Here is a 26,796-nt window from a genome sequence, read left to right as displayed (position 1 = left end):
ATAACAACCCATATGCTTCTGATTCCACTGGTCTCTTGGTGATAAAGCATAGTCACCTCTGTGGCTAAGGAAGTACTACGACTTTCAAAAGAGAGCAATCCCTGATTTACACCATTCTGGGAGAAGAGTCTGACCCACCCTTGAGTGCATGCCTTCTTAACCCCTTAACACATGGCAGTAAGTAAATCCTGCAGAAAAGCTGCTGACCTTGCACATGCAGTACCTTCTAAAGTAAACTCCATAGCTGCCAAAAAGTGTATGAGAAGTCAGAAATAACTTACAATATGGCAGGTGTTACAGTGCAATAAGGGCATGTCTTACGTACATTATAAAACACAGACTGAAGTGGTTCCAGGATCTGAGAGTTATTACAACACAGACTGTGAGGTTGCTATATAGATGAAATTCCTCCTACCATGTCTTCAAACCATTTTTTCCCCTTATTTGCTCTGTTCACCACATTTAGATGCCACCATCTTGGATTTCCTTCTCTGAAAAGGAAATCCCCACTTCTCAGCATGAAACTTGAAAAGCTTTCAGTCTTAAAAGGAGCTGCTGAGCCTACATCCTACACCCAGGTAACCTAAGCCATGTGGAAATATGAGCTGTTCACAACCTTCAAGTCCTCCAAAGCGGGCCAAGCTCAGGACCTAAGCCAGCATCATTAGTACCTCAAGCAGCAGACAGCAGCAGTTAGTGGGAAAGTCAAAAGTCAAGGGAGTGGGCAGAGTTGCCAAAACACCTAAGAATATGTGTGCATTAAAGCACTACTCTTGGAAAAGAGATGTTTGCACTTGTTCTGTGTGTGCCGGTACATCCCTATGACAACGACAATGTCAATGCAGGAGGAGAGGCTGACTTTTGTCCTGAGAGTAGGATGCTGCCTCCCAACTAACAAGACCTGTCTCTGGTAGGATGCTGCCTCCTGACTAACAAGCCTTGTCTCCCAGCCCACCGCAGCATTGCTCCCACACAGCAACACGGCCCCCCACCAGGTCAGCATGCATTTGGTGCCTGTGGAAAGCACATCTTTAGATAGGGCATGTGTGCTGCGACCACAAAGAGCCAGGCTTCAGGGGAACGCTTGAGTCAAATCAGTCGGACTTCACAGCTCTAAGAATCTGACTTTTTGGCCCTTTTGAAAAATCTCACACTAGATCTTACAAAACTGGCAGTATTCACAGGAGTATAAATCAGGACTTCAAAAAGAATTAGTCCAAGGAGCAAAACCCAGCCTTTCATTAAGCAAAGGCTTCATCCTGCAATGGCAAAACCCAGAAACCAGGACCACGTTGCCTCATCTCTAATGTGAGACAAGAAAAGCTTTGGATACAGCTACAGTCAGGATTTTGCTTCACAGGAGGAAATCCAAGATGGTGGCTGCGAAGTGACAAATTCCTGCTCGTGCTGTTTTATATCTGCTGGACATAATGGGGTTGTTTAACTAGCCTGGCCTTTGCATAAAGTTAATTCCCACATACACACAGCCTCATATTTTCTGGATCGGTAGCGCGGATATCGTGAGAAACACTTTTCATTTCAGTTTCCCTAGAAGGGTACTAAGAAAAGGGAGCGATAAAGCAAAATTTGTCTTCTCAAACCAGGAGTTAGTCTCCAATTTATATAAAAACCTTCTTTTCACTTGCTAATAGGAAAACTATATACCTTCTTCAGATCTGGGGTTTTGTTGGTTTGAGTTTTTTTATTTCTCAAGGCAGCAGAACCGCCTCACCTCCCACCCCACCAAATGAGTGCAAAGTGGTAAAAATATGTCATGGTTTAGCCCAGGGCTTGTTTGGGAAGAGGGCTGTTAGTTTTTTGAAGCAATTAAGGTGGTCATTCCTTCTATGGTGCTAACCCTTCCTCCTTGCCAGAGATTATTGCTTATTGGCATCTCTCTTCTATCAAAGATCTGCTTTATTAGGTCTCTTCTCACACTTTTTTCACATTGCAATGCAGCACATCACATAGCAGCCATATCGCAGAGCAGAGACACTACTAGCACTGGCAAACGGCTCCCTTATCATACAGGATTTCAGCTTCATTTGGCTTGTGATCAGTAGCCATCGACTCCCTAACACAGAGGTAGATTTTCTTTTGCTCCTTTGCCCTGTCTCCTTTTTTTAATCCTCCACTGTGCCAAAAAAATTACTTTGAAAGGTATTTGGAAGCTTTTCGACGTCGACATTTTTCAAGGTGTGAGGCTGGGACTTTCCCCAAAAATAGCAATAGTTAACTTAGCTAGCTATCATAGAATCATAGAATGGTTTGGGTTGGAAGGGACCTTAGAGATCATCTAGTTCCACCCCCCCTGCCATGGGCAGGGACACCTTCCACTAGACCAGGTTGCTCAAAGCCCCATGCAAACTGGCCTTGAACACTTCCAGGGATGGCGCATCCACAGCTTCTCTGGGCAACCTGTTCCAGGGCCTCACCACCCTCAGAGTGAAGAATTTCTTCCTAATATCTAATCTAAATCTACCCTCTTTCAGTTTAAAGCCATTACCCCTTGTCCTATCACTTCATGCCCTCATAAAAAGTCCCTCTCCAGCTTTATTGTAGGCCCCCTTCAGGTCTCCCCAGAGCCTTCTCTTCTCCAGGCTGATCAATCCCAACTGTATCAGCCCATTTTAAATATTTGTTATATTTTTAAAGAAGGTTTTTCCTTTCTTCTGAAATGTGCCAGAAATATGGGGTTTCTGTTCCATACAGTTGTTCCCCTCACTTTTATTTTCTTGTTTTTAGTGGGAAAGTTGATGAACAGTGGTTTAGGAAGATGGGAAGGAGGCAGAACAAACAGTAAGCACAAGCCAATGAGCATTGCCTCATTCTTTGCTCAGAAAACCATGTCTCCTTTGTTTTTGGCTTTCTGTAAGGAACAGAAAAAAGACACTTAAGTTAGCAAACGAAGTCCTATTCCAGCTGGGCAACTGATATAGCTCAAAGTGTGACAACTGAGTATGATATGAAGATGAAACCTGCTCAGCTTAGTGGGACTTTATCTTTTACTTAGACAGTAAAACCAAGGGGTTGCCCTGTGCCTGCAAGCAGCTGCATGCAGATGGTCATGCATTGAACTTGCCCACAAGAGTTTGAACTGTAAAGCATACAGTAAATCCATTTTGAATTTTAAACACTTTTTTAAAAAATGCCTTCTCATTTTCACTCATCCTGGCAAATTTTTACCCTTCGTGAGCTTCACAAGTCAAATGAGGCAAGGAGGGTGCCACTTATTGTTCAACTCCAAGGGACAAAGGGTGGAGAAAGGATTCGTCATTGCACTAAGTTATGGGAAGGGCTTTGATTCCCTAAGATTCCACTGTAGTCAGCGGAGAGAGATGGCAACTCCCAGCTCAAATTGCAGGTATGTGAAAGCACTCTCTGGAAAGGCTCTTTTCTCTCTCTGTGACTTTGGAAAGAACCCAGATAATGAAGACAGATACAGATAGACAACAGCTGTAGAAAAAACCCTCTTTTCTTCTTTTTAACAGTCATTGCTGTAAGGAGGAAAAAGCTCACATACAAACACTCTCTCTCTGTGTCCCCACTGCTACATTTTATGGAACAGGAATAAAGTCCCAGAAAATGCAAGATACCTGACCTGGAATCAGGCCAGGACCCTGGGACTTAAATGTGCATCTATATTTATATGCTTTACACAGCAAATGTGTAAATGCTTGCACAGCATCAGCTACATAACTCAGCTCTGCATTCATGCGTGCATGGTGTTTTTAGAACAAATTGTGTCCTTGCACACCAGCAATATGCATGCAAGGAAAACTGGGGCTCAGTTTAGTTTGGTGCAACTTGTTCAGGGAACTATTGTAGGAGGAAGAGAGCCGCATATTCCAGGCTAATGCTGGGATTATGTGTCATCTGACTCTGCAGCTCTGGGGCATTAACTGACATCGCGTATCAGGTTAGGTTAATAATCTACCACTTGGTTCTGCTTGAGCAGATCTGTGTGCCCAGGATAGAGATCAGTGAAAACACGGAGTCTCGGAGGGAAAGGATTAGTTGCTGTGTGATCAGCGGGATGGCACTTGCACCACAAGATGTACGGACTTAATGCCTGGATCTGCTGTGAATCAGAAGCTACATCTGGAAAGTAGCAATCCAAACCTGACTCTCCAGGGATGCCCACAGCAATGAAAGCAGGCTTGGATGACAAAATGACAGACACTGGCAACTTGGATGGGATGTTACCAGAATGGGAGAAAAACTTAAAGGATATAAAAATACCTGCTTGTTTTAGCAAGATGCCCCAAGAGACTGGGAAGACTTTCCCTCACTCCAAACAAGTTGGGAATTACCTAGTAGGCAAAATGATCAACAAGGGCTCCTTTGCCAAGGTGATGGAGGGGCTGCACATCCCCACGGGGGAGAAGGTAAGCTCCTAATGAGAGGCTACCACGCACTAGGAATCACAAGTAACCTCACACTAACTTATGTCAGAGAATTTCAGACCATTTAATCCACAAACCACAATCTACTCAGTGAATTATCCTCTGAACCTTATCCTCATAAATTAACCTCATAAATTGAGTTTATTGCTCATGTATAATCAGTCACATGTGTGAATATATACTGAGTGCAACTGTTTTCACAATTATAAAACAATATAGACAACAAAGATATCCTCCCACTGAAAGAGAATAGGATAATGGCATAAGGACAATTTCAAATCTGCTTTCCCCGATAATCCTTATTGAGTAATTAGTGCCACATATCTGGCCTTTAAAGCTATGGCCAACACTTATTGAAAAGCCACTCCAACAGCAATCGTTCATATGGCAGGATACAGATAACATCTGTTATCTCTAGCTCAGTTGGGCTAAAATAATGCACCACTAGATGTAACTGTGGAAATATGGATTACTATCAAGTGGCTGTTTTACTTTTATTTTTCTTATGGCTTCCGTAGCTTCACCAGCTGACTAGCTGCCCAAACTGCAAAGGGCCTAATCCCAGTCCATTATAGCCAGTATCTTGAATGGCTTTTAGACCAAGTCAGAAGGGAGCATGCTAGAAAAAAAATGTGGTACAGTACAGATGCAGTTAACAGTCATGTAGGGATTTTTTGAACTTGAGAACATTTCATATATGTGTATTTATTAATGTAATCAGATGGATAGATATGACAGTTCAGCCTTCTTGTTTTGGCTTTCAAGAGAAAGAAAAAGTGTATTCTTCCATTGAGAATGTCTCCCTCTGTGATACTGATTATCAACACCACGTCAAAAACAGCTTCTCCTACATGTCAGCTTTCTCCCCATCCTTTTGAAAATTAATCTAGGTTGCAAAGCTTGTTGCCAATTTGCATATATCCTGCAATTTAGGTAGCCATAAAGGTCATCGACAAGAGAAAAGCCAAGCAGGATTCCTACGTTTTAAAAAATATGAAGCGTGAGCCACGGATACACCAGATGATTAAGCACCCCAATGTTGTTCGGCTATATGAGACCTTGGAGACTGACAACTCCTATTACATGGTGATGGAGCTGTGCCTCGGCGGGGACCTCCTGGACAGAATTTGTGACAAAAAGAGGCTGGCGGAAAGGGAAGTAAGGAGATACACCAGACAAATTCTGTCTGCAGTAGAGCACCTGCATTGCCAGGGGATTGTTCACAGGTAAGATGTTCAGCCCTTCCAAAGAACAGTAAGAAAAGCAAGTGTGCAAGAACATAGAGTGCTATTCTTCACCAAGAGCATTTCTTTAATTTTCCCTTTTAAAAACAGGGATTGCAAAGAAGACTATGTTCTCTCAGCCCATCTTAATAAAGCATTTTATTCTCAGTGGTGATAGAAGATAAGCTGTTACACATTCCTTGGGGAGTAAAGTAACAAAGTCCAAGGATAAGAGCTGATAAGCACAACAAATTAATACTTTACCATGATTATCTCAGAATTAGCTGGTGACAAACGTGTATCTAATCCCAATACTTCAGTCTGGCTATATGCATATAAATATTGATTTCATTTGGTTAGCCACAACATATTGAAATAGCCACACATCATTCAGGACAGAAGATTGAGGAATCACAGCTCACTGGCTGTGCAGAGGACATGGTCCTGAGGGTCCAGGTCTGTGGCAGGTCACTGACCTTCCATGTTGGCTTTTGCATTACGGGGACAGATCATGACTTCAGCCACTGCTAGAGGAACCTGAGCAGCCCATGCAAGGAAAACTGATCTTCTTACCCCACCAGGGATCTCAGCACATATTCCAAGAGCAGTAGAATAAAGACTTCCATTTTAGGTGGGAGAATAGGCAAGAAGCAGTTTTTCCCACTGGTATTCTGTTTTACTTAATAATTCACAGTCAATCAGATCCTTAATTTTAAATGGTAAATGCACTCATCAAGAAAGCTCCCAGGACCTAGCAAGTAATCCAGTTGACTGTATCGTTACAGCAACCATGAAACAAATAAGCTGTGAATGTGATGGCTCAGCATTTACAAGTGCTTTGTGACTTGAAATGCTTGCAATCCAGCACTTAATTATATTGGATATGTTAATTAGTAAGGAATGGACAAGAAAGAAATAGTCAGTATCAGACTTAGAGAATTTAAACAAACAAAAAAAACCCACCAGAAAATAAACCCAAGGGTCTTCACACATTTAGTCCAGGCTGACATCCCTGCCTTGCTGGTTCCCTAACTAATGTATTTTACTGCATTTCTTCAGTGCCCATGATCATAACATTTATGTTCTTCCCATGACAACATTCCTCATGAATTTCTCAAGCCCTCTTCCCTTCTTTTTGTTTGGAAACAACTCTTCCCAGTGAGGAGGGGAGTAGCCTGACTTCTTCTCCTACTTTTCTCTTCTTCTTCTTTTTCATATTGTTTTGCTGGGAGAGCTTTGTGAGAGAGAAGAATTTTGCAGCACGCCCTGAGAGCAGCCACGTACAAAGTGGTGTGAGTGTCTTCAGAGACTTGCTTTACTATTAAACCCCACTTAACCAAAGGAAAATTCATCCTTGGCTCTCAAGCACCTTGTGATAGGGTTTATGAAATTGCATGGTCCAGCAGGAGCCCAGTTGTCTTGCTGGGTTGTGGGCATAGGTTCGGTCAGCAGCACCTCAACTCACGACCTGCTGCTAGCTTTGAGATTCAGAGCTTGACCTCATACCAGAAGCAGACTGGGAAGGATCTGGAAGGGCTTCCCCACTCAGCTCCAGCTGCAGTGATTTACAGCAACTCACCGTGGAGGTTAAACTGATGAGGATAATTGTGGGTGTATCCTCTTCTGAAAAGAAGGCATCAATGTTTCCAGAAAGATGAGCACAGCAATAGGAAAGTTACCTCACAAAGTCAATCTGATTTTCTCATCTAAGCACTGAGCAAAGCTCAACTCTTCACATTGCTTTAACACAAGGAAAGGAGGGTTCCCAAGCTGCCTGGTGGGAACGGCTGCTGCTCCACGCTATCCCAGCACCCCACGGGTGTCAGGGCATTGCTGTGGAGGGTGCTGGTAAAATCACACCAGGTATCACGGTAATAATTTCATGAGATGGATAATTGTGAGTCAACGTTTGGGTCTATGCCCTGGGCTTCTTTATTTTACTAGAATGGAGGTGCCTGGTGATTGCAAGGTCTCATTCCTAAGTGATGAGCTTAAGAATTTGCTAATCTAATTTCCTATTGCTCAAAAGTGTCTTATGGGCATTCCTGATTTTTAACCCTGGGATATACCTTGGAAAAATGGTATTTTCTATTGTCTTAATAATATACTTGATGAAAAACTGGCCAGTTTTGTAACTATTTTTAGTCCAAATTAATACCGCTCATCAGAAACCCTGTGCTATGTTTTGACAGCTATTTTGTTTCCCGAGCTTTACTTTTCCTATTCAGCACTAAAATCAGCACTGATCCAACAAATCCTTATGGCTTAAATTAAGGTTGAGTCTACTTTTCACAGTAAAGGTAGTACCTTTCTTGTCCACACAAGATCACGGCTGATTTTGATGCCACAGTTGCCAAAATGATCAAGAAGTTGGAGGATTGACTCACTTGCCTATTCATGCAGCACACAGCATTTTACTGTGCCAAATATAAGAAGGCTCAGGCACAAGATTAGGTTCAACAGCTTCACAAGCTAACACTCATCAACTGAGCTCTGCTAACTATCCCTATGCCTGCTCTAGACATGGCCAAGTGGTGAGGTAATGCATCTGAGCTTAAAAACCTCAAATAGAGATATGTAAACTAAATCACATTACCTCGCAATTGGATTGGGCTAGCGCATGCACACAGTCAGCTACCAACTCCTAAAGCTGGCGCTCGCTAAGTGACAGTAACTTGCTTGTACATACAGTTCCTAATTTTTCCTGGATATTTTCCCTTCTCCCATATAAAAATGTCATATATCCTTTTGAATCACTACTGGACCAAAGACCTGGAGAAGCATCACAAGCTGCCCCCTAGGCACTCTCTCTGAAGTCCCCATGGGAATGAGAAAAAATTCTTGATGTTGCTTAAACTTACGACATTTCTGGGAAAGTTTCCTTTGGAAGAAAATAAAAAAGATGTATATTTGATGCAAAATAACTTCTGACACTATGTAAACTTTAATAGTGACCATTATCAGGTTTCTCAGGCAAGATAGCATACATATTTATTAACTGTGTGAGCACTCAACTCAGCCTATAGAACAGCAGTTGTGGCAATCCAATGTAACATTATTTAATTGTAGTGTAGTAAAAGTCATCAGAGTGCACTGTGGGGTGCTAAATCTGATAGAAATGTCAGATTTGCAGTGGCCTGAAACACAACTAGTTTTAAACCACACAGTTTTAGTGCTCAGTTATGTCACAGAGACAGGCTATGAACAAAGTTATCTTAAATCTACCTCCCAGCTTTTGGGCACTGGCTTATTTCCCACTCCAGAAAACATGCTATTCAAATTAAAACCGATTAAAAAGTTATCATTAAAACCATCTCCATCCCATTCTCAGCCTGGGGTGGCAGAGGGTTTTGAGTGCAATGGTGTCCCATCCAGAACCACGGAGATTAAAGGACGCTCCCATAAAACCACCCGTCGGGACCACCGGGTACACCTCCGGACCTAATCCCCTGCAGCAGTGCAGTGCTGTTCGTGCAGCACCGGTCCTCCCAGCCCTTGCTCCTTGCTCCTGTCCTTGTTCCTGTCCCTCCTTCTGGTTTGCCCTCCTGTACTCTCCAAGGTCTTTGGGCTGATGAAAGCGCTTCACAACTTCAGAGAGGGTGGGAGGGAAATCCACGTACTTAGAGCCACTTCTGAAACTTGTTCTGTCCCCCATGCTCCCTGCAGAGCTGAGGGAAGCCCCCAGCAGCACGCAGGAGGCCGTGATGGGAGTCAGCAAAGCATTGCAGGCTCCTGGACTGCCTCCCAACACCCAAATTACACTGGCTGAGGATTCCCCCGTGCTGCGAAAGATTTCAGCTGCCTCTTCAGGCGCTGCCCACAATGGAGCAATATTCTGGTTTTTGGTTTGAATTTGTAAGGATATAAATGTTTCCACAGTAAGCAAGTCAGCGCCTGCTTGCTTAGACCCAGCTAACAGCATTTTTCCTGCAGCTCTGAATTACGTCCTCCTGTGGGGGCGGCTGATACTGGTTGACCCTCTTTACATAAACATCACTGCAGAGATGTCTCCACCTTCAGGGTATCTGTCCCTGACCCAGCTTTGGTGCATCTCCCCTCCTCCGTAAGATCTTAATTTCAAGTTCCCCTCTCATCCTTCATATCTCTCAGGCACAATTTACTCACAAAGCAAGCAGAAATACTCAACAGTGCTCAGTACTTCAATCAAAGACAAAAACATTCCGCGTCCAAGTACGCATAACTTACTTTTTTACTCAAAAGAAGAAATAAATGCTGTTCATTTTTTTTAAAAAGTACATAAGTAGAATGGATTATTCCTAAAATGAACGGTCTATTTAAAATATGCACTCATAAAATATTCCCTGAAATACAGAACGTTTCCATTTTCACAACTGAAAACTTTAGGAAGGAATAAGGATCTCGTTACAATTGTAGGCAGAGCTGTGCAGAACTATTGTTATTATTTCAATTAAACTTTGCTAAAAACTATCTGCAAATGGTTAGCTGGGACATCAGGCATCTTAAAACTTGCTTTCTGTCTTCATTTCAGGGATCTAAAAATTGAAAATTTTCTTCTTGATGAGAACAACAACATCAAAATTGTTGGTAAGTGTGCATTATCTGTGAAGCTTGTTTTCAGCTTTTTATTTTGTGTGGCTTTCAATGACAGTTCAGCTACTATTTAAACAGCACATTTTATGAGTGAGGTTGTGATTATTTGATAAACATATTCGAGCTTTTAGAATAAATAAAACTTATGAAGTATAACTTAACAGCTTGTTTATTTGAGCTTTAACTAAAACATATTTTTAAGAGAACAAGGAAAACAATTTTGCCTATTGTTTTCCCTTGTGTATTGCTGGAGAAGCAAGAAACAATTACAGCTTTTATGTGTAGAAAGCTGTTCCTAGCAGAAGTGATTTGTAGACAAAGAAATATATCTTCTGGGGTGAAACGCAGGTATAGACACATTAGCTTCTGTCGATTCATTACTCCAACTAGAAACCTCCTCATTTGGTATGTGTAAAAAAAAAGATACTTTTTGGTCACTAACAGAAACCTTGCTAGGATTGTGAAGCAAACATTTATAAAAATGAGGGAATTTGCACCAAGCAGTTAACACAGCTCAGAGAAACATTAATTTTATTCTATGGAAACCGCACAGAAAAATCCCCGCAAGGGAAGCTCACTCTTAGAGACGCCACATGTTTAACCCAGTGTTTCCCAAACTTTTAAAAGCTTAACACCTCTGAGAAAAAAGGTACCAACTCCTCACCCCTGTTTTATAGCCAGCCAGTCCTTTACAATCACACCTTTCTTTTCCCTCCCCCTTGCACACATGGACATATACAGAGAAAAAGGCTTAAGTTAGCACATTTTACCCCACATTTACAACCGGCTAAAGCACACCCAGCTGAGCTGAATGCTGTAGCTCATTAAGCCATGCTAATGCAGCTGTGTAGCTAAGCTCTTGTACTAGCATACAGTCAACTGAGGCAAACTAAAATAGCTAAAGCAAAATCAACCAAACCAGGCATACAGCCCCATGACTGGGTAACTTCACTGTTACCTCTGCTAATTCATGGCACATTTATTCGAACCCAAATTGGCATCCACAGCTGAGACATCACCAGATGGTAAAGCCAGTTGCCGTTTTCATCTTTCTCCTATCTTCAACCAATTCATAAAGTTAAACTATTCTGAGAAGAGACTAAAACTTCTTCATCTTTCTTTTGTTACCATCAGATTTCGGACTGAGCAATACTGCAAAGTTCAAGGGTCTCTCTCAGGAGCTGTTACATACCCAGTGTGGAAGCCCAGCTTATGCTGCCCCAGAACTCCTTGCTCATAGGAAATACGGTCCAAAGGTGGATGTCTGGTCCATGTAAGTAGATCTAAAAATATACTTATCCAAACACTCTCAGCACTGAATGGTTTAGACAAGACTCTCATATAAATAGCTTGGCAACACTCTGCTTTGGGGTATCAGTGGGGAAAGCAGAGATATATCAGAGAAGGGTTGCCAGAAAAAATAAAATTATGGCTGTGAAAAATATATCTTGAAATATGTATCCATTGCAGAACACTGGAGAAAAAACTGAATGAGCAATGCATGTGCTGTTCTGGAGTAAGCCTGTGGCAAGGTAGGGTATCCAGCTCTAGGAGCCTGTTCTGAAAAGGCAGAGAAAGAGCTTGGACGTACCAGCCCCGTCAGATGAACCCCCCACCCTCCTGTCCTTCTGGCACACAGGTACAGCTGACATCTGAGTAACTTCTGTCAAAATCAGAAGCCCTGGAAACCCTGGGCTGACAAACGGGCATTTCTGTCCACTTTGCTAAAAGAAGAAATCTAAACAGAAAAATTGAGTCTCAGGAACACACAGAACAAAGATGGGGATACAGCAGAGCCAGGAGACCTTCATCCATACCTTGGCTAGGCCCTTATATCAGATTATGATTAAAAAGTGGAGTTGTTTACTTCATAGGTGGCACAAACCTGAATGGACTCCATTTTCTTTGTTCAGCACATCTATAGGATATGTCTCTTATAATAAAGAATAACAAAGAAGGTGCCATCAGAAGAGTAATTTTTCACGTAAATCATCTCAGACTTCTCAACTGCATTTGCAGTTTGCAATTCTAGCAGTCAGCTGACAGTTTTTCTCGATGGATCTGAGAAAATGATAGTATACTAAGTCCATTTTTGTATTCTTTGGTCTTCATGGATTCGGATAGGAAAGCGGCTCTCCATGTCTATCATTTGTCCAAAGGCAGTTCATGTTTATCTATAAGTATATGTGCCCATGTATCAGCTTCTCCTCAGCTGTTTTGACAGTGACCATATGCCTGGGTCTGAGTGTTCTGTCTAGAACGTGGTTTTAAGCCCATTTCTAGCAGGTATGATTCAGGGCATAGAAGATGAGTATGTGTATATAGACTAAGCTAAATCTTCATCTAGAGCATTACGATTCAAAAACCCAGTGGCTGGTCAAATGCGCCTTTGTCCAGACTCCTCCCACCTATTTACAATTGCAACCATAATTCCCTGCAGTATCTTAACTAACAAGTGGTAGGGTAAAAATCAGGGTGCTATTGAAGCCAATGATAAAAGCCTATGGATTTCAAACAGCTCAGAAGGCTTGTAAGAGTATTTGGACTTTTGGGCTTAGAAGTGCCACTTCCCATCTCATCCCATCCCACAACTGTATTGATCTAACAGATCTTAGTGTTCTTCTTCTGTTCAACACACAATGCTGCATTTGATCCAAACCCAAGCCACCTCACTCTGGTCACCTGCCAGAAGGAACAGGAGGTCTGGATGTACAGAACTGCTCTGAACTGGGATGTCCCACCCGCTCATCCAGCTGCAAGGATACAGAGTCTCCTTGAGGAGTTCTCAGCAGTCTTTACTAAACTGTGTATCTACAGAGGACAAAGTGGTTTAGTTTGATCTACAAGGTTGCTGGTACCTACTTACATACAGGCATCTGATTCAGATGTCTAAAGTAGAAGCTTAGCATTCCTATATGCTCAAAAGAGAAGAAGGATTTATATACACATAAATATATAATGCACATTATTCCTCTCAAGACCTGCTTCTGGCAGACATCATACTATGTATTAGGGTTTTGACCTAACTATGATTCTTATACCTCAGCTTCCTCTAAAGTTACAGGATATGAATGGTACACAAAGCTAAGGATGAAGGGACAAATTCTACCAAATTACTTCAGTATAAGTCTGGGTTTCAGGAGTGCTACTCTGAATTTATGTAGACATAACACAGACGAATCAGGTCTAGAGGATGCTGTCAGCACTTAAATAGGATTATTCTTATTTCACATTTCAGATGTCTGAATGAGGGCAAAGCAGTAACCTTAGAACCATTTACTGAGCTCACTCTGTTAATAAACATCACATAACAAGTCAAGGGCTATATAAAACTTACATAAGGCCCTTGGTATTTAATATAGACATATTCTACATTTTAGGCATAAAACATATTTACAGTTTAACCTGAATTGTTCACATTATTGTCATGGAAAAGGGAATTCTGATGAACTAAAATATTAATTAGAAAGATAAGTTACTTCTATTGTCACAAAATATTACAGATATATATATAGGATTACAGATCGACTGGACTCTGGCAAAAGATTCCAGCGTGGTGGAGAAATACTGACTTTATGCAGCAGGACTGACAAGAAGACGTTACAATGGGAACCAGAAAGCCATATTCAGTCAGAAGCACATTCAGAAAACGAACCAGATTCAACTACAATACAGCTAAGGCTCCTATGAGGCAACAGCGAACAGCAGTGCCTGTTTTGCCTAATCATGACTTTTGTGCATAAGATTTTAAAGATTCTTTGGAGGACTGGAAAGTGATTATCTTTCGCGCACCAGCTGAATTGAGGAAACAGCTGCTGTATTCAAACAAATCCAGATAGTTCAGTGGGACAGAGGAGAAGCAGTCTGTTATAGCTAATAAACCTTCAAGTTTAACATGCGATCAGATTCCAGCTACAATTAACTACTAAGTGTGTTACTGTTAACTAGCTACATTTTGTGCATAAGATTTTAAAAGAGGTTTTTAGGATGGCAGCTCCATCCGTTCGCCAAATTCCAGTACCTTGGGGATTTCCCCATCCAGTAGGCTGATGAAAAGAACTAGTGCCAGTTTAAAGCACCAATCATGCAAAAGCAATCATGCACCAGCAATTTAAAGTGCAAGGTAGTGTTTGCAGTGTTGAAAAGAAAAATGTATTTAATGTTGTAATGACATTAGAGATCCATTTGCACTGCATGTTACTCCCACTCACCAGAGAATATTCAGGGGCCCTTCTCTCACTTCAACTCCAGCTACATTTAATCCACATGCTATTATGTATTACAGAATGACAATCATTGCTACTTCAGTCAACTCAATGTCATTTCATTGCAGCATGTTTCCTTTGTATCTCTGTTTGTTTTTTTTTTTACTCAAAGGATTCATCAGGAAAGTTTTGGAAAGCATTACATTCAAGGACTAGATTTATCAGAAGGTTTGGTAAAGTGAGAAGAGATTGATCTCACCTAAATTTAGCCATTTAACAACCAGGCATCTGGGTTATACCAGGCAGTTAGTGTCCTGTTATAGTTAGTGCAGGGACATAGCTCATCTCCTGAGACACTTAACTGTAGTCTAAAAGAGCTGTATAACATAGCTGTGATTAATCTCTCTTGGAGAGGCCTGTCTCTTTCCATTGATACCTACTGGTACCTAGGTTTTAGACGGTTAAAGTGAGACAAGGTAAGTCCTAGTTGAGAGTAATAAAAAGCATTTATCCATAGGTCTTTGGTTCAAATGCAATCCAATACAACATTTAGAAAAAGGTGCCACCATCTTCTCGTGGTTTTTCAATGGTGCCATCAACTGTTTGACAACATTAAAAAAAGATTGTAGTTGTGCACACCATGAACAGTCTGTTTCACAGATAACATCATCATCATCTTCACTAATGTACCAACCAGATCAATTAAATTAGAATTGCCTGAATTCTTAAAATCACTGCCTCAACTGAGTTGAATAGAGAAATGGCAAAGGATGGCTAAGTGCTGTTGTGGTGGCGCAGCTCAGCTGGAGCAAGGAAGTACCATGGAGAGTGTTCAAGGAAACCTCCCCATTCGCAAACTCGGGACAGCTAAGCAAGTTTTCCAAACATTGGTACTTCTCCAAACTGAATGGCAAACCTTCACAAAGTTTGCTGATCACTGCTAGCAGACTGTTAGCCTTTCGCAACAGTTAAAGTTTTAAGTCTTCGGCCAACAGCAAGCTGTTACCAAACAAATGCCTTCTAGGCATAAGTCACACCTAATTTAGCAATCTGAGCAAAGCAAGAAGAACTGAATTACTATTTGGAACAAGATCTATCGCATCAGTCCCAGCTCTGTGTTGTCACTCAGCCTCCAAACCGAAATGCTTTATTCTGATGGGCTGGGTACACTATACCGACACTCCAATCAGCTTATATTAAAAATAAACAGCAGGTTTCCACTTTCAACACTGCAGGCTTTCCAGTCACTCACTGTACAGTCTATTTTATACACACTTCCCACAACATTCTTTTCTAGATAAAATGGCATTTACACGAGGGAAAAAGGCGTAAGATGTGTATTCAGTACAAATTGCTGCTTACAGGTAATTTGTAACCTCGTTCTTGATACTGAAGGCAAATCTCTGAAACCTGACTCATAGCTTTGTGGGATTTTTAAAAAAATATATATTAGCATTATATGGAGCTCTAATGTTTGTCTTTTTCTTTGACAGAGGTGTAAGCATGTTTGCTATGCTAACGGGCACATTACCCTTCACGGTGGAACCTTTTAATATCAAGCAACTACATCAAAAGATGATAATTGGAGAAATCAGCCCTATTCCATCAGATATCTCCCCTGGTAAAGCACTCCAATTTTTATAAAGAATACTGATAAATAAAAGGCCTATGCCATGTAATAAAGTGAATTTAGCAATAATGTAATCTTCTGGAAAATAAGAGGTACCTTTTCCAGTTGCTTTGTTTGTGTTTACAAATAACTTTTGTGTGCTGTAGGCAAGATCTCTTTATCTCAGGCTAGTAGGAAAACAACATTGTTGTCTCTTCAAAAGACCACTATTCTTGGTTCTTATTTACAGGGGGAATAAAATGTACATTACTTTTACATAAGTGGAGCAGCTGTGCAGTAAATGAGAATACTGTCATGTGTAGTATGTCCCATGCTACGTGTCATAGCCAGACATTCTTTCCTGTTTTTCCCAAAATCAGTTATCAAAACCTTAGATAATTTTTCCCGAAGAGCTTATCTTTTGGCTACAGACAGAACACATGACATTGAGATAATTAAAGAAATGGGAGGGGTATTTTTGTGAAAAGTCTGTTCATATTTTTCATGAGAAAGAACTGAAATATAACATTTTTCAATGAATTTTACTGACAATCTTTAATGAGGTACAGTCTATGCGGTCTTTTAGGACAACTGGGAAAGATAGTTCTCAAAAGCTCTAGCCTGAAGTAGAGCCCATGGCTCAAAAACCCAGCATGTTGGTGTATATACACTCTGGGTTAGCAGTCCAAAATTTACTTCCTCAAAGCTCAAAATTCTGCTGCTTTACAATGATTCCTATACACCTCTGGCTTTAGTCCCTATTTTCTCTCCACCTGGACTAGCATCTTCTCTGTTGACCGTCACAGGCTTGGGCCCCTTCTCACAGCCATTATCGTGCAGCTTCACTGACCAAGTCAGAAAGCAGAGCAGAATGAGACATGTTTTGCCTAGCTATCTACCAGCATGAGTTCAGATCTCCCCGTCGTTTTGAGCAGCTTTGCTCTGACATTAGGCAAGAATGAGCCTAGGAACCAAGATTAGCTGCAGTGGCTGCCTGCAGCCAAGTGCTGGGAAGCAGCAGACAGTTCCAGACTAAGCTAGCTGGATCTAGTCTGGAGTTACAGTATTAAGATAATATGATGATTCAATTCCTTTTTCTCCCCCAGTAAATGGTGTGAGGATATCTACCATAGATATCCAGAATGTTTGTACATTAGTCTCTCATCTTTCTTTGGAGATTGGTTGCCAGACAGCAGCTCCATTTTTTCTACAAGCCCTCCATAGATGCAATTATTATATTTCTAATTTGTCTTATTTATGCTATTGTTATAGCTTCTACTAATAAACGCATTATCTCTGCTTTTCTACAAAGCCCACACAGTTAGTGGAAGATTGCAGATAACTCCATTGTTTCCTTGCCCATTGGGAATTTAGTGAGAGAGCAGTAGTAAACAAGCTTTGCATACTTTAGATCTCAGTTCTTCTGAAGGAGATTACAAGTGAAAGGAGCAGTAAGTTCCCAGTTTAATGCTCACTTGCCATTTTGCTCATTTCAAAACATCCCCAAGGAATATGGAAGAATTTGGTTGAGTTTTCCCAAGAAGAAAAAAAAAGAGTGGGACTTTATGCAGTGTTGGAGCTGAGCAATAGACATATGGGAATGTTTGAGCTTTCTCTGTCCCAAATCCAGGAAGCCAAAGCACACCACGTCATCTGAGCACAAGGGTCCATCTCCCTCCCTCGATACAGAGAGTTTTATCAATGAGATTAGCTTCTTTGTGTGAGGAACGTAACTCCTGGGTAGTCAGCTGGCACAGAAGTGCCCCTTCTCAGAGCCTTGAACAAATGCTTGTGTGTGAGTGAGCACAATGCTGAGATTGCTATTGATGCCACAGGCTGTGTTCACTGAGTAAATCAAGCAAATTAGGAAGCAAGGTCCAGTGCTGTATCTATAACAGCATCCATAGGTCCATCGCATGCCTCCCGGAATGGTTTGCCCCATGCTGCCCACCCTGCTCAGCCAGGGCAAGTGCCACATTTCTGAAAAAGGAAAATTTTGCACTGCTCAAATAATCAGATATTGCTAGTAAAGAAGCCATTTCATCTGAATGCTGCACAGGAGCTGTACACTTCATGCAGTCCTTACTTGAGCCTGACCCTGCTAAGAGGCCTGGAGTCAAAGAAGCAATAAAAGACAAATGGTTGAATGAAGGCTTCACCAGGAAAATACTGAATGCTGCTACCTATGAGAACAGGTAACAAATTTCACATCTCTCTTCTAGCTTGGGATTTCAGGATTTGGGATTTGGGGGGGGAAATGTTGGGGGTTTTAGGAATTTTTTTTGTTTTGTTTGCTTTAGAAGATTTTTTTTATCTGCTCAGGGCTATTCCAAAATGACAGAATTTTATTTCAGAAAACACTACATCAACTTTTCTAACCATGGATAAATTTTATGTAAGAGGAAACATCCTTACAGAACTGCTTATATCCATTGTATCAATAATTTTGTTCTCAACATCCCTCACTGGTGCCACTAATTTCTAGACAGTGTGCTTCTAATCCTTTCCTGCAAAACTAGGTTTCATATGCCTACTGAGGGAATGACATTTTTATATTACACTGAAGTTCTTGTTATTCTAATAATTTTTATTCTCATGCATCTCTGTAACTGGCCTTAACCAGTCTCCATTTTTTCTTAGCAAGGCACTTTACGGTTTAAGATTATTATAGAAGTTTGAAATAGATATATGCAATATGACACTTCATATAAATATTGCCAGCTTTGAAGATGTTATTCATCTTTCATATCGAGAGGCTGCAAAGTATATTTTGCATGTCTTTAAATACCTAATTTCAGTGATGGACCTTTTACATCTTCCTCACAGCTGAAAGTAGCTAGTCATGGGTCAAACATTTTGTGCCCAGATCATTCTGTAAAAGTCAACATTTTACACTAATCAAAAAAGAGAGTAATCTGGCCTATGTAATCTGCACCATCTGCAATGGTGTCTACAGGACACATGGCAGGTTTTCCTACCACAATCCAGGTGATCCACTGCCAGTCACAGCCAGGGCTATTAGAAATCTAGGCTCATTTTGTTCATTTCTCTGAGAATTGCCGACCGTTCCTACCTTTGCCGTCCTTCCCTCCCCTCAGATGTGTCTGTGCCCATTCATACTGAAATTCGACAAGTTTGAAAAAATGAATTAGGAGTCTCAGAATCCAAGGCTGTCATATTTCTAAAATGCCTTTACTAGACTTTTCTACTCACAGAAGCCTGTGAGTAAAATAATTATCATTATAACATAGCCAGTTTTATTTCACAATCTGATTTATACAGAAATAAAAATCCTCCTGTACTTTCCTTAGTTCTTTTTTTGTCCTTTGGGGTATTCCTGCCTTTGGGGCTCTTCCTGTCATCTCATGCATATGCACACACACTATCTCTCTGTTAATCCATTTGAGACTACTGTACTAAGAACGAAAATATGGACGCTCGATTAAAACAAGAAAATGCTGTTTTCCATCTTTTAATTTTTCAAGCGTAATCTTGCTGGGTGTCCTTGCAGAGTAATCAATTATATCAACAATAGGATATGTAATAATGCAGTAAGAGAGCCTGAGCCCAGCAGTGAAGTTAGCATAGCCAGACAGGATTTTTGCACAACTGTGTATCGTAATTTGCCAGTACAATCAACTTAGCCTACTCCAGCTACATCACGAAAAGTGTGTTGTCCACTTACTGTAAATTCTGACATTGTACCTGGACGCATCACTTTTATTTAAATACTTTTTCCTAATATTTCAGACTTTGTCCCAGTGAATTGAATCCTGTTGTTTTAAACTACATGACAGAAATGATGGAGTTCAGTCTTTCAGAAGTTATCAACATTTTAATAAATAACAGACCCTCTCCTGCCATGGCTTCTTATTGCTTATTGCTGAAGAAACTGCTCAGGTACCAGAAAGACCGCAAAAGAGCCCAGGTAAGATATCATGATCATGACAGGCATAAAGTGCTCCCTGGATTCTTATGAGGAACATCATTGCAACAGCCACACAGCACATGTGAAAAAGGTGGTTGTCCATGGAATGGAGATAAAACTCACCAAAAATAGTAATGAAATTGCAGATCTGCATGCAGTCTCAGGAAACCTACGTTCTGGCATTCTCAGAGGTGATTATTTTAAGAGATCTTTTTCCCAGAGATAAGTTTAACCTTTTTTTATGACTAATGAATTTAAAAAACGGGCTGCTGGTTGTAATGGGATTGAGAATTATTTTGCTTTACATAAAAGATTACTTTTCCATTGGGAAAAGGAGGATTAGCATCTCAGTGACCTCGCCATCCCTTCCCTTTCTGATGGGTCTGTGAGGGCCTGATCCAAAGTTTGGGGAGGTGAGTGGGAAGCTGTGAACGTTGTAAAATCTTTTCCCAGCATCTTTTTGTATTTTTACCACTGTATCTTATGCTCACACTCCAGCTCCGACTCACTCAGGGACATGTAGTGAGATCAGAGGGGACAAAAATTTTAAAAATAAATTCAGAAAATTATGGTAATCGCTGGTAAGGCCACAATTAGTTAAAAAGGCTGTAAGCTTTTCTTTTACAACCGTCTCCACTAAGGGGTTCACAGCTCAGTCATAAAAATTTTGCTTCAGGCAGAAACTAGGCAGACAGGAAGCCAAATTCCAGCTTCTAACACACAAGTGCAACGGGAAAAGTTTCAGCTACAAAACAACACACATCAGTGATTAGCCTCCCATTCAAAGCCTTTGCCCCGGAGAAGCTGTATTTTGAGAAGGTCCAGTTGACTCCTCTAGAAATTATTCAGATGAGCTTGAGCAGATCCAGATCTCCATCCCAGCGCACAGCCCCAAGGTCGCAACAGCCTGTGCAGTGTTCGCAGGCAGAGCCATAACTCAAAAATATGAGTTGGGGAGAGTGTGTGTGTGTGTGTGTGCATGCTTAGTGGGAGGAGGCTTTGCTTCACATATGTGATTTTTTTCATATTATAATTTTAAATTGGATCTGCTAAATCGTAAGTCACTCAAAAAGAGCCGTATTGTGAAGGCTATTGACCAGCTTTCTTCTGGATATCAAGCTGATTTACAGCCCCTAGAGATCTAGCCTTCCAGGCAAGTGGTAGTGTTTCACGTCCTCTATGACCTCTTTCAACATCCTACCCGGGTGGAAGAAGGAAGCGATCGTGTGCATAAAGTAAGTTACAAGCTGATTAAGGGGCTGCGTTGCTTCCTGCCACTCCTGGCATCCAAAATGCCCTCTTAAGGCAGAGAGTCAAGCTGAATACAAGCACAGACCCCCAAAAATGGCCTTGATTGTAAGGTAATAACACTACAAATTATTTTTTTGAAGTCTTAGTATATATATATTTCCCAGGTAGGGTAGAGCAAGGAGAAAAAGAGGGGAAGTTTAACAAAGGAATAACTGACATTTTCTTTCTCTGTGTTGATATTTTTCCAGTCAAAGGTTTAAACCCAAGCCAGTACTGACCCAAAATAACCTAGCCAGCTTCCAGCTCAAAACAGTGGTGACTTTCACAGAATCACAGAAACACAGAACAGTTGAGGTTGGCAGGCACCTCTGGAGGTCATCTGGTCCAACGCCCCTGCTCAAGCAGGGGCACGTAGAGCTGGTTTCCCAGGACCATGCCCAGATGGCTTTTGAGTATCTCCAAGGATGGAGACTCCACAGCCTCCCTGGGGAACCTGTGCCAGTACTCAGTCACCCTCACAGTGAAAAAGTGTTTCCTGATGTTCAGAGGGAACCTTCTGTCTTTCAGTTTGTGCCCATTGCCTCTGGTCCTGACACTGGGCACCACTGAAAAGAGCCTGGCTCTGTCCTCTTTGCACCCTCTCTTCAGCTATTTGTATATATTGATGAGATCCCCCTGAGCCTTCTCTTCTCCAGGCTGAACAGTCCCAGGTCTCTCAGCCTTTCCTCATAGGAGAGATGCTCCTGTCCCTTAATCACCTTTTTGGCCCTTCACTGGACTCTCTCCAGTACGTCCATGTCTTTCTTGTACTGAGGAGCCCAGACCTGGACACAGAACTCCAGGTGTGGCCTTACCAGTGCTGAGTAGAGGGGAAGGATCACCTCCCTCTACCTGCTGGCAACACTCCTCCTAATGCTGCCCAGGATACCATTTGTTTTCTTTGCAGCAAGGGCACATTGCTGGCTCATGATCAACTTGGTGTCCACCAGGACCCCCAGGTCCTTTTCTGCCAAGCTGCTTTCCAGCTGGGTGGCCCTGGCATGTGCTGGTGCCTGGGGTTGTTCCTCCCCAGGTGCAGGACTTCGCACTTCGTCTTGCTGAACTAAACCTGGCGGGGACATGTCTAGCATGGGAACTGGATACGCACTCTGGAGTCTGTTTGGTTGTGTCATATCACAGCTCCCCATTTCTACACCTTCCCTATGTCCCCTTCCACGTAGCTCCCAGGTGTGCAGTTCTTTCTTCTGTACCACAAAACAATGCTGATCTGCAAATCTTCACATGTTCAATGTGGGGATTTCTTAAATTTGCATTTAGACAGACAGAATCTCCCTTTGATGGCTTTGCAGGGAAATGACTTGCTTTTAAGAGGACATCTTTGCTGAGAACCTGAAATACAGGTACAAGCGAGGTGCCTAAATTTGGCAGAGTGGTTTCTATCATAAATAATACCTTCTAATATCTGTTACTAAGACATAGAAATTGGGAAATTAGAAAAGACCAATTCATACCACCTTTCCATGTCGTTAAAAGTTTGTTTCCTCTTGTTTGTTAGCATAAGGTTTGTAAATGCTACTTTTGAACTCATAAACACAAAGCCTGCTAATAGTACCATTTAGAGATTATTCTGTTATCAAAGAGTGTTTGTGAAACTCATAGGTTTTTCCCCAGATAGTCACTCTACATCATTTGTTTCTTAATTTTGTCCCTCTATTCCCTCTTATATTCTTCTGTATTATGAAAATTACTATTTCTCCCTTGCTAGTGGTTAGGCTCTGCAACTATTTGTAGTTAATAATGATCACATCTTTGTTGTTTCTTATTTGAGCCTTATACACAATTAACCTGTGCAATCACTCCTCCCCAGGAGCTCTTTTAAATCATCGCTATCAGCGCTACCACCTTATGCCAGTTTCTTCAATATTCAATAATATTCGTATTGTGGAGAAAGACTGGGGTTCGGGCAAAAAGAGGGGAGAGAGAGGGGAAGGCTGGCTAAGAAATCAAGTTGAGCATTCTTACTCAATGCCCTTATTTTTCCAGTATCCTCTGACCTATTCTTCAGCAAAAGCTACTTTATGCACATGCTTACACAATGGCAAAACTTAGCCCTAAGCGTATGCAAAGTATATAGGGAAAAGAAAATAATACATCTCTTGGATCCCAAGGCGGAGCCCCACACGGGTGGCATGACGTTTTTGGGCAGAGGCAGAGCTGAGAGCAGCCCCCAGCTCCCCTGGAGCCTAGCCCACGCTGCGCTGGTGGCTCTCAGAGGAGGCAGCCGGCAGGGCATTATCTTGGGGGGAAGATTCTCTGCTTTGGTCTAAAAGAGGCCAAATTCAAGCACCTCTTTGGCAGGCTGCAATGCACTCCTCCAACCACCCGGCCACAGAGAGTTGAAACTGAGGAAGAAGCCTAAAGATTGTTAACAGAGTGCAAGGGGAAATTTTCTACTTTTTCTTCATCTTCTTGTTGAGATCTTGATAATGTTACTGGAGCTTAATTACAACAGCATGGGTATTTGATATTTGTATTACAAATTATGCCAAGGATATTTCAAAATGCATAGATAGATGTTCTTTCTATTCTGTATCATGCCAACTATTCGCAGTTTATTACTAGCAGTGTGTGTTTCGTCATTAAATCACATAATTTCCTTTTAGCTCTCCAGATCGTGCAAATGGATGCATCAGCTTTAACTTAATGAATAGTTTCACTGAGCTCTACAAGGCAACTTGTGTGCATAAAATTAAAGCACAAAAATTAGCATTTTCATCTAAATGAGTGCAAATTGAAATCTAAATGAGCAAAACAAATAAGTAACAAGTAACAGTCACAGGTAAAATGAAGTACCCTGAAAACAAATTGCCATTCATTTACATTATTTCTGTCTAGGATCATAAAGGATATTGCATATACTTGTCTGCCTATGAAAAGAGATATTTACAGACAGCTAATAGTTATAAAGGAGTAAATTTCTGGTAAAAAAATACTCCAGTATTTTTGAGCAAACTAAAAACCTCCCCTCACTGAATTGTAGAGAAAGTTGGCATCTAGCCTTTCTGAAAATTCTGTCCAAAAAGAACCAAACATATCCAATATCAACACATACGAAAAAGTATTTGCATTCATGACAATGCTCATGAAAAATACGCAATAAAAAATTCCACCAACACAATCAGCCCAAAACATTGTTTGGAATTCAAACACATATTCACAAACCACTGCATTCAACTCATTCCAATCAGCAGACTACGCTATGATTTTTCGCACAATACCGAAGAAACATACAATTTCCTGGAGATAAATTTTCAGCAGAACTTCTAATCTACAACTGCAAAAAAGTCTGTGGAAATTATTTTTCATGTACAAAACCCCCTGTGTTTGAAAGACCAGTGCAAGTCATTGTATTTGCAACTCCTCCTTGTATAGACAAGTTAACATTTGTACATGCAAATAATAGTTTTGGTGGATGCAAACAGATGTGATTCTCATTTTTCTGGGTGCAATTAGAGAAGTCTGCTGAAAGCTTGACCCTGAAAAAAGTATAAGATCCTTTCCATGTTCAAATTTGAGCCATAAGTCATTGGATAAACTTAAAACACAGCCTGTCCTTTTATGCATCGTAATTTCTCCAAGCAATGTATTTACATTTTATGTGTTCTGTTGTAGAAGAGGGAGCCTTAATGATTACAATTTGCCATCCAGAACTTTATAGCTAGTCCTTGCAGAAAATAGCATTTCTGCCAAAAAGCTTCCTGCCCAGGTGCTTAACCAATTAGCTCTTAAGAGGTCTGGCAGTAAAACCAGTCATGGCAAGTTTTCTGAGATACTGTATATAAGGTGACAGCTTGCAAAATGTAAGATGAAAATTTGTTTTCTTAACTAGCAGTGTGTAAAATCCTGGGAGACTATTTGATTGCATAGCCTAAAATGCTTATGACATCTCAAATTCCCAATTGATCTAGTGTGGTTTTAGCAATATGTTGTCAACTTAAACATACTGTGTTTCTTTTTATAAATACTTTAAAAATAATTTCCTTAATTGTGATTGGGTACTGCAAATATGTAGGAAGGATGGAATAACCCCACAAGTTTGAGGTTTGGGGCCCTCCAAACTTTTCCAAACATTTTTGCTAACTCACAAAATACATGTAAGCTTTCAAAACTGCCTTTTCTCCACAAATTACACCCACTTTTTATAATGGCATGTTAGATTAAAAACATACTTTTCACAAGGGGAGTACTTCGCAATGCAAAGAATAGAAGAAAACCATGAAAGATAAATATACCATAGTAAAACGAATGACTTCTCTGATTCTGGAAGCAAGAAGTTTGTATTATGTGGGGATGGCAGTGAAAAGAACAAAACTTACTATAGATAATCCTTGAAGTGGTAGCTGCATAATGACAAAGTGGGTCTGTCAAAGACGATGTAGAGAACATGCAAAAAAGCTTGGTATTGAACTGGAACATCCACGCAGATAGTCAATACATTTCAGAAATTTCATTTTCAGGAGCGCCAGACCTGAGAGAAGACGGTCTTTGCCAGAAGCAGCACACAGCACAGATAGCTCATTATGGGACTTGGTATTGTAGAAGGGGATTTATTTCACTGTGCAGCCCTTGCATTTTCACAAGGTTTTGATACCTGAAACTCAGCGTGCATGAGGCTACCACAGTGAGGACTCTGAAAACTTGAATCATGGGATAGAAAAGTGTCCTACATACGAGAACACACCCCCACATGCATGTAGGATGCATGTAGGAGTAAGGATGATGGCACTGCAGCAGGAGGGAGTCCTGGAGCCCATGTTCGTGTCAGGATGCTCAGTCCTGTTACCACAGCTCCATGGACATCTCCCTGCTGCAATGCCACTGTAAAACCTTCCCAGGACTGCTCTAGCACTGTGCTGACTGCCCACCCTCACAGCAAACAGCAACAGTCCCACGATAATCTTCCTCCTGAATTGGGGGTTAGTTCACAGCATCCTGTAATGTTTTTGCATTGCAGCATGAGCTCTGTGGTACCCTGGTCTCCCTTAGACATCTGTTAGCAGACTCTGTGAGCCATAAACCTCAAAGGAAGTGCTACAGGCTCTCCAATGATGGCATTCTAGTCTCCAGTGGGTTTTCATGAAAACTTGCTCCCTGTGGCCTGTGTGGTAAAAGGCAGGGTCTGCCAGCCCATGTGCAGCTGGGTTTCAGGAAGAACCTCTGGCATGGGGTCTGCTCAGATGAAAAGTTGACGTGTGTAACTAAGGCTTGTGTGGAAAGATTTCCCATTGCACATGTTATACTGTGATTTCCTTTAAAGTTCAAGGTGCCTTTTTGTTCCATACTAATCGAATGGTGTCTGATCATTTTGCAGAGGGAAAATGAAGTAGAAAAACACAATATTAATCCTGATAAACATTTGAGTAAGGACTCAGAAATTCAGATTTCTCAGAAGGCTGAAATGGACACTCTGGAAAACCTCAGGAATTATGGCAATAAGTCATTTCCTTCTGTACTAGCCCTGGCAGTGCCAGGTGCTATTCAAGAAGATGAGATCGCAATTACATTGGAAAACCAAGAAGACTTCCCAGAGGTACTGTACTGA

At 41.2% G+C, this 26,796-nt stretch overlaps 1 protein-coding gene across 1 annotated transcript; it reads left to right on the top strand.

Moving 5' to 3' along the window:
- Positions 1-4,136: 4,136 nt before the first annotated feature.
- On the top strand, positions 4,137-26,796 carry LOC309587367 (hormonally up-regulated neu tumor-associated kinase-like; the record flags this gene model as incomplete). Its single annotated transcript, XM_082305483.1, has 8 exons — positions 4,137-4,388; positions 5,340-5,632; positions 10,140-10,195; positions 11,336-11,474; positions 15,900-16,027; positions 18,075-18,210; positions 19,766-19,943; positions 26,566-26,796. 8 exons carry the CDS (start codon positions 4,137-4,139, stop codon positions 26,794-26,796), a joined length of 1,413 nt encoding a protein of 470 aa, XP_082161609.1.

Source organism: Platalea leucorodia, assembly GCF_965183815.1.
Source record: "Platalea leucorodia genome assembly, chromosome: 3".
NCBI classification, from domain to species: Eukaryota; Metazoa; Chordata; class Aves; order Pelecaniformes; family Threskiornithidae; genus Platalea; species Platalea leucorodia.
The sequence above is the reverse complement of the archived record's forward strand: the minus strand, read 5'-3'. Positions and strand labels throughout refer to the sequence as shown.